The sequence below is a fragment of the Bidens hawaiensis genome, unplaced genomic scaffold (genome assembly GCF_021521415.1).
Source record: "Bidens hawaiensis isolate Kalapana, Puna unplaced genomic scaffold, B.hawaiensis_p1.1 tig00032788_1, whole genome shotgun sequence".
NCBI classification, from domain to species: Eukaryota; Viridiplantae; Streptophyta; class Magnoliopsida; order Asterales; family Asteraceae; genus Bidens; species Bidens hawaiensis.
The window spans coordinates 2,088-17,013 of record NW_027495602.1 but is presented as its reverse complement, the minus strand read 5'-3'; the positions used below and the strand labels follow the sequence as shown (position 1 = coordinate 17,013).

The 14,926-nt window shown below is 33.9% G+C and overlaps 1 protein-coding gene across 1 annotated transcript; it reads left to right on the top strand.

Moving 5' to 3' along the window:
• The first annotated feature begins 1,185 nt into the window (after positions 1 to 1,185).
• On the top strand, positions 1,186 to 8,046 carry LOC143584065 (very-long-chain aldehyde decarbonylase CER1-like). Its single transcript, XM_077066215.1, has 10 exons — positions 1,186 to 1,370; positions 3,236 to 3,459; positions 3,619 to 3,851; positions 4,744 to 4,963; positions 5,066 to 5,444; positions 5,514 to 5,621; positions 6,129 to 6,329; positions 6,422 to 6,523; positions 6,598 to 6,771; positions 7,810 to 8,046. Exons 1-10 carry the CDS (start codon positions 1,200 to 1,202, stop codon positions 7,975 to 7,977), a joined length of 1,980 nt encoding a protein of 659 aa, XP_076922330.1. The 5' UTR covers positions 1,186 to 1,199; the 3' UTR covers positions 7,978 to 8,046.
• The last annotated feature ends 6,880 nt before the right edge of the window (positions 8,047 to 14,926 follow it).

The following is a 14,926-nucleotide window of genomic DNA, read 5'->3' as shown; positions in this document are numbered from 1 at the left end:
TACAAAAAATATTTTTTTAAATCGAACACGTGAAAGAAAATCTAGTAATTTTTAGTGTAATTTTAGGTTTGGGGATATAGGAAGGAATACAATTCATCTAAATTTTATTATTAGTTTTAAATCTGGATTAGAAACACAGTATTTTTTCAGAAAAAAAAAACTATTACTGTTTTTGAGAATTATCTAATAATCATAATATGGTATAAAGAAATAACTTTAATGAATGTTATAATTTATAATTTAGTAATAAAAATAAAACTTAAAAATGAAAACCACAAAAGCAGACCATCATTTTTATTAATGAACTAGTATTTCTCCCAGCACGTTGCGCCGGACAGGTCGGTAAAACCCGAATAACGGAGAAATTCATGCGTTGATACGGTTAGTCGACGTGAATTCGGTCGGTTTCGGTTACGTGCATTGTCGATCCGGGCATTGAGGTTGTTGAGTCTATGCGAATTCAGTCGGTTATTATCATGTTCGTTACTGTAACGAAAAATAACATTCGGTCGGTTTTCGTTACGTTCTGTAACTAAAACAAAACTCGGTGAATCTACGCAAATTCGGTTGGTATATGTCACGTTCGACACAATACCATTACTTAAACAAAATAATGAAAAAAAGAACAAAAACAAAATTCACATTCGGTAGGATTCGTTACATTCATTGTTGTCCGAAACTAAAAAAACAAAAAAAGTCCTACCAATAAGGTGCCGCAGGCCCGCATAGGCCCAATAGAGGATTTTCGACACCAAAGTTGTAAATAATTATATATAATAATAGCCCACATGACTTCTCTACGGGTCAGATAACTATGTCGAAAACCAACAATGATCGTAATAATAAATTAGCGAGCCGCCACTTATCTGTGGCGCAACAACACGAAATCATTAGGTATTGGTTAGCTTTGTAATGTTAAAAAAATAGTATAAAGAATAGTATTAGCTTATGGTAAAAAACTATATTTAAAACGATGAAGGTGCAAGTGGCTGGTAAAACCCAATACTATTGTTGAAAGTCAACACGAATTCAATAATACAACACCAAAACCGAACTTAAAAATAAATTTGTGACAACACTGCACATCGAGCCTCGTAACCCAATCATATAGCAGCGTAAATTATATAACCACAACCAACCAACCAAACATGCCAATAGACATAAAGGTTATACTTGCTAGCTAGTGCAGTTAATGCTGGATGGTAACTCATGAAATGATATTTCTCTATAAATATATTCTCAAAACACGAAACATAAACACAGGCACCTCTGAGCCATACCTTCTTCTTCTTTCAGATCTTATTTCATCAATGGCTACCACTCCTGGATTTCTCACAGACTGGCCATGGAAACCACTTGGAAGCTTCAAGGTACATCCCTTGATTAAACAACTTCTTTTATATTAATTTCTAGCTCTATCACTATACTCTAACTTTCATTTAGTAGGTTGATCAAATATGTTTATTTTTATTATATGCTTAACGATTTTTAATTAGCAAGTATGTATATATTCCATCACCTGTTGATCTAGTGGTACGGTGTTCGCCTCTCTATAAATGAGGTGGTGAGTTCATATTTACAACCGTATTAGATGGAAAAACTTGCAGTTGAAAAAAAAAATCTGTATGTTGATTATATTTATTTTTGTTACTAGATTAATAATTTTGTTAAGCAGGTTTGTCATATCCATTTATTTTTGTTTCGTGATTAATGATCTATCATGTTCAGCATATGCCAAGTATATTTATTGCTGTCACGTGATTAATGATTTTGTTTAGTAGGTTTGTTAAACATATTTAATTTTGTTATTGGCAATTGAGAAAAAAGATGATATGATTCAGACAATTTGTTTGAAACTGATGCTGAAGGTTAATTTCTGTTTTAATAGTACTGATCATTTTTTTAATTATTATCATGCATGTGTTTAGAACATTTTAAATTTGTGATTGCAAAAACACCAATATAAGTCAAATTAGTGCTTTCTTGCCATCATTTTTGGACTTTTTGTCTCGTTTCCCACCAATTAACAAGTACAATGATCAGTCTATACTATAGATAATTAAAATGATCAGTTTAAAAACTATGTTTAAGGTTTCCAAAACTAAATATAGTTTAATAATGCTGAACAACCTTTTTATATATTTACTATTGGTGGGATATACCGAGTACGATGATGATGATGATAATAGAAGGAAAAAAAATCTCTATGACTACAAGAACTAATTTCCAAGAAGAAAATGTACTCAGCGCTTCAAGATACATATGTAGATGTTGATTACTTTATACAGTAAAATTATGGTAATTTTGATTAAGTTAATAAAAACATAAGAGTAAGTAGCTAGACTTTCAAAGACAGTAGCAATGACAAGGGGACTAATCCCGATATTCTTTCCCTAACAATTGGAGGATTCTATTGATCCAAGACCTGTATGCAGACCAAGGCCTCAGTTGCTTTTTCCGGCTTCGTGGCTTAGGTTCCATAGCTCTTTCAACCAAAAACGTAAGTTTTGAACGATTGAACTCCCAAAGTCCTCGTTTGACGTTTCCATATTTCCTGGTCATCATGATCATCAAAGTCATTTTCAAAATTAGTTAAAAACAAATCCATTTTATTAGGGACATCCTCAACCATGTTCTCAGTATCCTTTATCAATGTTATCTTCATCCTCATGATCATTAATGTCATCTTCATCCTCTTGATTAACCTCCACATGCTCTTAATTCAAGTGACACCCAACACCCAATCTTGATAGCCTTGGCTCGGTATATATTTCAATAACCTTAAATCAAAGCATATGCTGCACCAATAAAAGGGGGTTTAATCGTTCAAAACTTTCAATTTGGGTTAAAAGGACTCTGGAACTTTAAACCACATGGATCAGAAAAATATAGTTTACTCCAAACAAAAATATGTGAAAGTTATGATGTTAGAATGTATGGCATTTATTTATTAAGACATTTACCAAAAATATCACATTGAGTTGATCTATTAACTATTTTTACAAAATAAGTTATTTCCATTTATAGTAAAATAGAGGTAGTTGGATCTTGCTACCTTTATTGTTTCTAGTACTCAATAATCAATAGCAAGTACGTAGTTTGGCATCGAACTTAATCAGTGTACTTGTAGATTGAAACATGTCTCTGGGCTAGCTACACATGTACCAATTATGTACTAATGAAATATTAATTATTTTTGGATTAAGTTTAACTATTTGCAATTGATAACATGTAGTACGTCGTACTGGCACCGTGGGTTGTGAAGAGTACGTATGACTTCGTGACTTCAGATGCAAATGAGCGAGATTTGGGTCTAATGTTAATTCTTCCCTTGCTCTTGTTTCGGGCACTTAACAATCAGTTTTGGATTTCACTATCTCGCTACAAAACGGCCAAAGGCCAAAGCAGAATAGTTGATAAGACAATTGAGTTCGAACAAGTGGATCGTGAAAGAGATTGGTTGGTTCTCTCTCCCTCTATAATATGAATAAACAAGTTATATCTTAACTAAACTAGCCTTTTAATCAACTTTTTTATCTTGTTACAAAAGATTGGAACTAGGGTTAACAATGGAAACCAAGTTAATCATGCATTAATAAACTTTTGCTTATTTTTCAGGGACGATCAAATAATATTTAACGGAATATTGTACTACGTGGGATATTATTCGTTAGCCGGAGGTAAACACTTGCCATTGTGGAGATTAGATGGAGTGATAATTGTAATCTTGCTACATGTGGGAGTGGTGGAGTTTCTGTATTATTGGCTTCATAGAGCCCTCCACCACCATTTCCTCTACAACCGCTATCATTCTCATCATCATTCTTCGATTGTGACCGAACCCATCACATGTAAATCTCTCTTATCTTAATCATCGCGTATGCTAGGATATTTTAGTCGTTTAGTCGTAAAAGTATTAAAAAAAACTATAAATGTTTTAAGCCTTCAAGGATTGTACATGATTCATAAGTAGTAGTGCCTATTAATTCAACTCAACGCCACACGTTTTGGAGCCAGCCAGGGGGCCAGTGTGTTTAAAAGCATTCATCATCTTGAAAGTAAGCCGGCCCAAAGAATTCAGTACTGACTTACTGTCATCTGTCCAAACAGTTGCTCAGTACTTTAATGCCATTTACTGTGAGTACGGTGGGAAATAACTTTTAAAATAAAGGTGTTAAATATAATTATATGTCATTGCATAATGTATATCATGCATCAAGTTAGTCATAAGTCATAACACTGTCTAACTAGACAAACGAAGATAACGTTATGTGTTAAGATGATTCGTAGTATAATGGTTTTCTTATTCGCTTATTCTCGTAACAAATTGGTACAAGTAACTACTTTTATTTGCTTAAAGATCTTTTTTATGTTGAGAAGTAGTAGCATATGATGTTGTTAGCAAGTAAAAGAATATATATGTGTGTGAATTTTTATATTTTAGAGATCGATGTACATATAATTTTAATCTGATTTTAAGGCTAGAACAAAACCTCATATCTTTAAATATGTCGTTGATAGCTGACAATAAAAGTTTTATTTTAGTTTGTATCCTGTATCCTCTTAATTGATTAGAAATTAATTGGTGGGTACCGATAAGTTTTAAAATTTAGTGCTTCTTGTTTTTCTAAGGTTTTTTTTTTTCATGTCAAGGACCACCAACGGATACATCTCAATAAGTTTTATGTCGATGAGAGTGTATTTCCTAGTAATATTATGATTCAAATTGGTTCAACTATGCAGCTGTGATTCATCCATTTGGTGAGCACATAGCCTACTTCACGCTCTTCGCCATACCATTGTTGGCCATCACCCTAACCAAGACCGGGTCCATTATTGCATTTGCTGGCTATGTGACCTATATCGACGTGATGAACAACATGGGCCATTGCAATTTTGAGCTAATCCCCAAAATAGCCTTCTCAATCTTCCCTCCACTCAAGTACCTTATGTACACTCCTTCGTGAGTATATTTACTTGGTAACTCGATCCGTTCATATTTAATAATTGATATTAATATTAATTGTTCTTGACATTCACATATTATTTAATTTAATCATCTTAGGTATCATTCTTTGCACCATACTCAATTCAGAACCAATTATTCACTATTCATGCCATTCTACGACTATATTTATGGCACACTTGACAAATCTACAGATACATTGTACGAAAAATCACTTGAGCGAAAAGATGAGTCACCAGATGTGATATATTTAACACATCTAACAACTCCGGAATCAATCTACCACTTGAGGGTTGGGTTTGCCTCTTTGGCTTCTAAACCTTACAAGTCTCCAAAATGGTATTTGCGGATGCTATGGCCCGTCACTGTCTCGTCCATGATAATTACTTGGATTTACGGCAAAACGTTTGTGGTTGAAAGAAATGTTTTCAAGAAATTCAAGATACAAACCTGGGCTGTACCAAAATACAAGATACAAGTACGTAAATGTATTATTTTTATAACTTTTTTATGTAAAATATTTATGCTTGTTTATTTGTTTTGGAAGTATTTCATGGAATGGCAAAGAGAGGCTATCAATGGCTTAATTATGGAGGCAATTGTCGAAGCAGATAGAAAAGGGGCCAAGGTTTTGACTCTAGGTCTACTCAATCAGGTTCGGTTCAATATTTCATAATTTTTATTTTGTGAATTATAATGTTTATTTAAAAAGTTATATTTTAAAATAAAAGTCAACAACATAACTGATATAGTGATATTATTTGTTTTTCTTTTAAATAATTGTATATAATTTAATGAGTTTATATTATGGGGTGTTTGGGATTCCTTATATTATTACCTTCTCTTGTAACTTTTAAATAAGTTATAAAAGTGTAACTTCTCTATCACATCAAAAACAATCTCAAATACCTTATTATTTTTTAAAAAATTAATACGTTATAAGTTGGTGAAAATAGGCAATCCCGAACACCCCCTATATAAGGGCCTTTTTTCATTCGCTTTGACCCGGAATATATAAGGACTCTCGGGATATTAATCACCAAATAGTTTTACCTTTTAGTAGAAGTTAATACCATAATTAATTTCAGGATAAACAAAAAGAAAAATCATGATTGTTAGCTAAAATTGATATAATAATTTATGCGGATGATAATATATGAAGGGCGAGGAGCTAAATGGAAATGGTGAGCTATTCATAAAAAGAAATCCAAAATTGAAAGTGAAGTTGGTGGATGGGAGCAGCTTGGCAGTTGCTATAGTTCTCAATTCCATTCCTAAAGGCACAACTCAAGTTGTTTTTAGAGGCAATTTCAACAAGGTTGCTTATCACCTTGCCCTAGCTCTATGCCACAAGGGCATTCAGGTCATTTTCAAACATCTAATCTACATGCTTAAAATTGATACAATAAGTCATAGCTAAAAAAGATGTATAGCAAATTAACAAACCCATTGTAGGTTGCAATATCTAGACCGGATGATTATCAAAAGCTTAAACGCGATTTGGAATCGACTGATGATCAAGATAACTTGATTCTTTCAAAAACTTACTCACAAAAGGTAAACCGTATACACACATATATATTAGTTTAAGTAGTAAGTAAATAAAAACATATATTTTGATTTTTGTAAAGGTATGGTTGGTGGGTGATGGTTTAAGCAAAGAAGAGGAGTTGAAGGCATCAAAGGGAACCCTGATTATCCCTTACTCTCACTTTCCTCCAAACAAAGTGAACAAAGACTGCTTTTACCAAACTACCCCTGCCATGTTGACTCCTAAGCATCTGGAGAATGTTGACTCATGTGAGGTTAGTAATTAACTTATACTAGTTAACAAAACTCACTAGTCGATTTCGTTTAATTTCGTTACAATACCAAAATTAAACCCTATTAAATATATTAGTAAATCCCCGGCAAAAATAACACATCTTTCAATAAGAAAATAACATCAGAAATAACAGAAAGTAACTGTCCAAAATAGCATCAACACTGTTATAACACATGATACAAAAAAATAACATAATAAATAATGTAAATTCTTAAAAAAATATCGGCACTCAAATATATGATATAAAAAATTATTGTCCAACAATTGCATTGGTTGTCATAATTATCATACAGATTTACTGCTTCATCTTCTTCACACCATAACTATACAATTATCCAACAAATCTGAAAAATTTTCCGGTAACAGAATATTACAGTCTTCTTTTACTTCAACCTACTCCGCAAACTAATGGAGTCACCATCCAAAAATCAAGGAGTCACTATACGAAAAATCAATGGAGTCACTTGAAAAACTCGTACCTACAACTGTACTTCTCACATAAAAAAACGTGCAATCCCGTGTCTACGGTACTTTGGCGCTAAATTTGTCCACGCTCATGATGAGAGATTACAAGTACAAGATGCCATATTTATAGTACACTATTATAATTTACTATTTAATCCCCAATAAACCAACCATGGGCTAATATAAAATAGAAACGGGCCAACCCATGCTTGTGTCTTTAATTGTCTTCTAATATGGACCCAATAAGCAAAACATTAACACAGCCTCCATAAATCCAACACATTTTACCGTTATGCTATTAATATTTAAGCTAGATTAAATTCGGCTTTATGAAACATAATTTTTATACACTTAAGTTTATTAAAATCTTAAAACTTATTTCCAATGCAAAGTACAGTAATAAAAATGTCGCATCATGTTAATATAACTCGTATAATGTTTAGAGTATGTGTGATTTTAGAAGTTTAAATGACAAGAGGATATTTTGTCGACAAGTCGTTGTATAGTATTGTTACATATCTCTATCTGAATTTAAAGTACGGTTGTGGTGCAGAATTGGTTGCCAAGAAGGGTGATGAGTGCATGGAGAATAGCTGGACTATTGCATGGCTTAGAAGGATGGAACGTGAATGAATGTGGGAATGAGATGTTCAATGTTGACAAAATATGGCAAGCAAGTCTTCAACATGGCTTTACTCCTTTAGCCAAATCATACAATTAAAACTATCATTACTACTTGAGGCTATATGTATTTTTAAATAACACACCCTTATCTTATTAAACTTATAATATTGTTAATGGTATGTAATGTTCGAGTTGGTGAAAATTTACGGCGCTTCTCTCTAAATTTTCTCATATCCATAACAGTAATAAAGATTAATATAAGTTACACTAGGTAAGGTACCAATAATATTAATTATATAAGTCATAATGTGTATAAATAAAATAATAATGTTTAAAAAGTTGTTTATTAAATTAACTATGTACAAACTTCAATTACAAACACAATTCACAAAGTTAAAATAAACAACCTAGTTTTTCTTCTTGTAACTTGCCTTGCCTTTGCTACTTACCAAAAGCTACATTGGACTATGGAAGACCAATATCAGTAGCAACTGCAACAAATCATGCTTACCAGTATAATTAGTAGAACTTCATACTTACCATTTAAAAATTCATTAGGAGCAGTGTTAATGCCATTCAACAAATAAGAACCAAATGGCCCAAACCAAGGAAATCCCTTGTGAGGGTTATGACCAAAATAGAACTCTTAATTTGGCAAAGGACATATAACCCTTTAAGCAGCATATCAAGGTATACTTTTTTATTTTCTTATATTTTTTGGTTAAAGAGAGACAAAAAAATAATAGCGATTAATATAATGAATTAAATTAATATAATTAATTAGAGGTGGTGAATATGTGGTTTGGATACACGGTTAACATGAAATTTGAGCCTTTTCAAATACCCACATTGTTCTTGAGGTTTAAACACCTGCATTGAATCACAAATTCATCACAAAATGGAAATAATTTAATCATTGCATAATCAACTAATTATAATCGTAGCCGATGACACTCGAAATAGATAAAAGAAAAGGCAAAATCAATTAAATTCCATAACTGATACCTAGAAACTTTTTATAAACATGATATTTTCCATTCTCATTTATATCTTGTAGGTCCCAAAGCGACCATACAAACAGATTTGCACTTGATAAACGTTCAAGACAGGTGCGGTAGATCAAACAATCGAATATAAATAATATAAAGATAATATATAAATGAACGATCTCGTTGTCAGTTAAAAGATTTAATATATTAAACAAAAAACCGACCCACCCAAGGTGAGCTACCCTTGAGTGGATGATTTACACCAAGGAAAACACACATACAATAATACATAAGGTCCGTATATATAGTAAAAGCTATTCCTTCTAGAAGCCTTATCCCCTTGAAGTTAAACACGTGCCTTGAAGCTCTCGTTTCGTGTCCAGTTTTCTCGTCGGCTTAAATTACTTACTTGACCATTAATATATAATGGGTTTTGTAATTTGATATCGCAAGTCATAATTTTTTGGCCTTACAATTATCCCCTTGACTTATGATATAAAAAACTTTGTTGAATCATGTCTCGCATCTTCACTAATCAACCCGATAAAGCCGAAGCCTCTTCACTCACCCCCTAAAGGTATGATCCACCTAATTCATTCATGAAGGAGTTATCGCTTCTTTATCCATCTCGGATCTTCAAGCAGTATAGGTTTAGAAGAACTATCGGGGATAACGAGCAAATGAGAAAGCTTATTATTTCCCCTTTTAAGCGCCTTGAAAATAATATGGAAATACTATGCTTTGAACACGGTCCAACAATGACATAAACCCGAGCAAATTTTATCTTTCTTCAGTTTGGTCAACCCCAAACAATATTTCTATCACGATCCAAAATTATCAGCAAGCATGTGGCTTGGTGCTTTATCTTCCATGAACCATAATTAAATGTCCAAGAACTAGAAATCCAAGCCCCCAAAAGAATGCCCATTGTTTAAATGAACCCAACTTGGCCCAAACAGCCCATAGGTGGCCCAAGTCCCCATGGCCCATCTCACTTAAAGATCCAATTTAGGGCACAAACATAACACATTGGTGACATAAAAATGCAGCAGCCGCCACCAGCTGTCATTCCGGCCAACCGGTGTTGAAAGCTGATTCCAGTGACCGGCCGCTAGAAAACTGGTTTCGGCCACCCAACCTTCATAACCAACGACCACTGCCGTCATACTCCATCCCCCACGCCCATAACCGACACCATATTTAGCTTCCTCATCGCACTGGTCAACGTCGAAAAAACGTTATTCCAGCGACCAACTCCACTCAGCCACCACCTCTGATATCAATTACGGTGACCAACTCCAATCAGCCACCATCTCCGATATCATGGGTGACTCAGCTAGAAAAACGTGGCCACCACCGTCGTATCCTCTCATCATCAACCTCCAACATCACACACCACTGCCACGGCCACCTCAACCGCCGTCTTCTTCTTCTTCCTTTCTTTCTTCGCCGGAAAAATGTTGGCCGGAAAAATGATTCGATTCGATTTTTTTAGAAAGGTTTTTTTTTTGATAAATTGAAATCCATATAGCCACCATTTACCACAGCCAGTAGTTACCTGCAAACCCGTCGGTCACATCTTCATCACAAAGTTGCCCCAATAAGAAATAATCGACACTCACGCGCAACGTAGTTTGATTTTTACATCTTCAACATCTGAAACGTCGCCGGAGAAGAACCATAGGGTCGTTGAATTTTCGACGTATGGTGGAACGGTTCTCGAAACCCCCTGATCTAGTACTCGTAGATCCCGAACATCCATATCTACAACGATAAGCTTCAAACACGCTTATTTTTATAACATCCTACTTTTAATAATAATAAATGAAAAGAAATTTCGTTTACTTAAGGGTGTGTTGTTATTTAGTTAAGTTTAATAAATAATGAAGTGTGGGATTGGACAATAAAATATGGAATAAGGGATGGTGATGGGCCTTAGGTCCATGGGCTTAGGGGTATATAAACTCCCTTAAACCTCCCTAAAACCCTCATTTCCATCTTCTAGCCTCCATACACACTCAAAAACACACACAAACACCCTCAAAACCTTACAGATCAGATCTAAAACCCAAAATCGAGCATAGTTTTAATAGATCTTTGATTATTCAAGCACGAAACAAGTTCAAGGTCACGTATTGAAGCTAACCGTAGCTCTAAGTGAACCCAAAAGGTAAGTTTAAGCTTTAAGATTGTGTTTTTAAGGACGGTTTGCCCTAAGATTTGAGATTTTGGCAAATCAGGAATTTTTACACAGCAAAAATATAAACTTGATGATAAAACGTGGACTTATTAAACCTGTTAATATAGATATAGCCAAATCGGGTTTTGGAATCAATAAAGGTTTAAACTTTATTGCTATCTTGGTCAAGGATAGAAATGGAAATGGTTAAAAGATAAGGAATGGTAAAATATTGTAACGGATGACAAAATATGAAGTAATAATGATAATAATAATAACAATAATAATAATAATAATAGTGTTATTATGCTACAGTAGTGTTCGATTGGAAAGTAATAGAATGAAAAGGTATTCGAATGGAAAAGTATTCGAAAAGAAGGTGATAGGAATGGAAACATATGAACCAGGTTCTTAAGAAACTTGATTCAGCAAAGTTATCTAATCGAATAGAAAAGCATTCGAATAGAAAAGTGATCGAATGAAAAATGTAAACGAACAGAGGTGTATTCGATTCGAATGGATATTGCAATTGAATCGAATGAAGAAAGTAATCGAATCGAATCAGGAGGGAAAAGTAATTGAATCGAATGTCCATTCGATTAGAAAGTTTCATTCGATTAGATCAAGACATTCGATTAGATCAAGTCATTCGATTAGAAATGCCATTCGATTAGAAATGGTCATTCGATTAGGACTGAGAATTCTATTAGATTAGTCCAGATTTAGAATTTTCTAATGAATTTATAGTAAGTGACTTTTAATGAAAATAAATTTTTTCCAAGCTGACATGGCTGCTCGACCCCAACCAGGGGCTTCGCCCCTTGGACCCTGCTGCCCCCGGACCCTCGTAGCTAGGGGTTACAATAACTTAGAAGTATGGTATAGTTAGAAATAGTTAATTGATACTTGTAATTATTATACAGTTAGCCGTGCACAACTAAATAGGGGTATTGCTATAAAATCAGAAAGAAACAGGATTCAGGTGAGTTTCTAGCCCCACTTCCTTGTTATGTTTTCGGGGTTGTGTGCATACTCAATGTGATTAGTTAATACACTTAACTTATGTGGTAAGTGTATCATATGTGGATGTGTATGAATGATATATGTATGAAGTTAAGAGGATGCATGAAAGTATATATATTGAAATGTAGGTGTAAAGAAATGTATGTAATGGTTGTATGGGAAAGAAGGGACCAAAACCTAAAAATACCTGAGACAGAGGGGACCAGACCCTAATAATATCTGAGATAGGAGGGACCCGACCCTAATAATATCTGAGACAGAGGGGACCAGAACCTAATAATATCTGAGATAAAAGGGACCAGACCCTACTAATATCTTAGATGGTAAAGATAGTTATGCATGTAGTATGGAGGTACGAGAGTACGAAGGTATGAAAGTATGTATGTATGTATGTATGTATGTATTGTATGTATGTATGTATGTATGTATGTATGTATGTATGTATGTATGTAAGGAAGAAAGGTAACAGGATAAGTATGTAATATGTATCTTCGGATACGTATATATGTAAGAATGTGAATGTATTGTATGTTGTCTGATTAACTAGAACTCACTCAGTGTAACTGACTTTTAGTATGCACGCAGGTGAATAGGTTGAGGCAACTCGCTTGAATAAGGACACATGGCATTGGACTGAAGATACTGACATATTGAGAAGAATGTTGTGATGTTTTAAAATGACTTTTAAATTATGTTTCGAGACAAAGTTGTTATTTTGGAGAGATTTGAATGATTATGTAATATATGTTTGAAGTTTTACATTCCGCGAAAAGTTTTTAATTAACTCTGATATTTAGAACTGTGATTGAGTAAATCCTATGTCCAAAGTAGGGCACTAGGATCGGGGCCTTACAATTTTCCACTTTATTTCCAACTTTAGTTATAGATATAGAAACTTTATTTTAAAACAAAGAACCGACCCACCCAATGTGAGCTCCCCTTGGGTGGATGATTTACGCATGGGAAACATACATACAATAATACATAAGGCCATATATATGGTAAAATTCTAGAAGCCTTATCCCCTTGAAGTTAAACGCGCGTCCCGAAGTTCTCGTTTCGTGTCTGGTTTTCTCGTCGGCTTAAATTATTTACTTGACCATTCATACATAACGGGTTTTGTAATTTGATATCGCAAATCATAATTGTTTGGCCTTACATATCCAAATTATTTGGTTTGACATATCATCACACCAAAACCATCATAAAGTTCAAATACTAATTGATGATACCAATGAAACTGAAGCCCAATATTTAGGGTTCATATTATTGAAGAACATGTACAGATTTGGTGTTTATACTTTACATAAAATCAAAATCAAAGATTTAGGGTTCATCTATAGATGATCAGGAATCAATTTAGCGTTTATACTTAACATGAAATAGAAATTGAACATACCTTATCAAATCTAGCACTCACGATCGAATGGGTAGAACAAATTGCTACGAATCATTTATTGGAGAATAGGAATCGATTTAGTGTTGAACAAAATCATTTATTGAGTCTGCAAAATCAGAGCCAGGATCCGATGAAACCCTAATTGTGGAAAAAAGGAGGGGCTGAAGAATAGAGATTTTGTAATATTGATGACCGGTAGAATAAACCTAAGATAAGGTATGGGCAGGAAAGTAAATAATCTTAGTGGTTATTAAGTTGACACTGTCCCATATTGGCTTCTTGTATTATATATGTTAGATTTAACAATAGTAAAACTTTGAGTGGTTATACTTATAAATGTAAGACCCCAGTCCCAGTGCCATACATTGACGTTGGATTTACTCATAAACACAGTTCTAAATATCAGAGTTAATTAAAACTTTTCGCGGAATAATAAATGTCAACCATTTCTTACAGCCATAAAATACTTGTCTTAAAACATCACAATTGTCTCAACATAAAACATAAGATAAAATATTTTTCTTCCATCATCAGATACCAGCCATTCCATCTTTGCTATGTGCCATCCTCATGCTAGCTCTTTTAACCTATTTACTTGCGTGCATGCTTAAAGTCAGCTACGCTAATTGAGTTCTAGTTAATCAAGCAACATACAATTCATTCACATACTTACTTCATACGTATCCGAAGATACATATAACATACATAGCCTGTTACATTTCTTTCATACTTACATACATTTATATGTTTTAAAGAACATTTTTCCTTATAAACTTCGCAAATATTATTAGGGTATGTTCCCTACATTCGCATATATTATTAGGGTATGTTCCCTTCTTAACATACAAACATTTCATCTGGAAATTATAATTACCTTTCCTTTCATGATACGTATTTATATATAACTTTATGCATACCATTAACCTTTTCTATATCGTTCATACATCATTCATACAACATTCATAACAATCACATATCATAACAATCATATATCATACACTTACCACTTAAGGTAAGTGTATTAACTAATCACATCGAGTATGCACACAACCTCGGAAACATAACAAGGAAATAGGGCTAGAAACTCACCTGGGTCTGATCCTTTCAGAGTTAATGGTAACTCATTTCCTTAACTGGGCGCGGCTAATTGTATAGCAATTACATATATCAATTAACTAGCCCTATCCGTATCATATTTCTAGGTTATTGTAACCCCTAGATACATGGGTCCGAGGGCAGCGCCCCTGGCAGCGGGGCTCTAGGGGCGGCAGCCCCTAGCAGGGTCCAAGGGGCAGAGCCCCTGGCTGGGGTTAAGCTGCCAAGTCAGCTTGGAAAAAATTTATTTTCCTTAACAAGTCTTTACTAAAAACCTCATCAGAAAACTAAAGTTCAATTATTTAATCAAATCAAATCTTCATTTTAACGTCACCTTTCATTATTAATTATTTACTTATCT

What these genes read in the sequence shown, in the direction of transcription:
- LOC143584065 (XM_077066215.1), top strand. Translation starts at nt 1,200, where the DNA reads ATGGTAACTCATGAAATGATATTTCTCTATAAATATATTCTCAAAACA. An exon ending in TGTGACCGAACCCATCACAT is followed by an intron (nt 3,852 to 4,743) that starts GTAAATCTCTCT and finishes TCAACTATGCAG; the next exon opens with CTGTGATTCATCCATTTGGT. An exon ending in CTCTAGGTCTACTCAATCAG is followed by an intron (nt 5,622 to 6,128) that starts GTTCGGTTCAAT and finishes TAATATATGAAG; the next exon opens with GGCGAGGAGCTAAATGGAAA.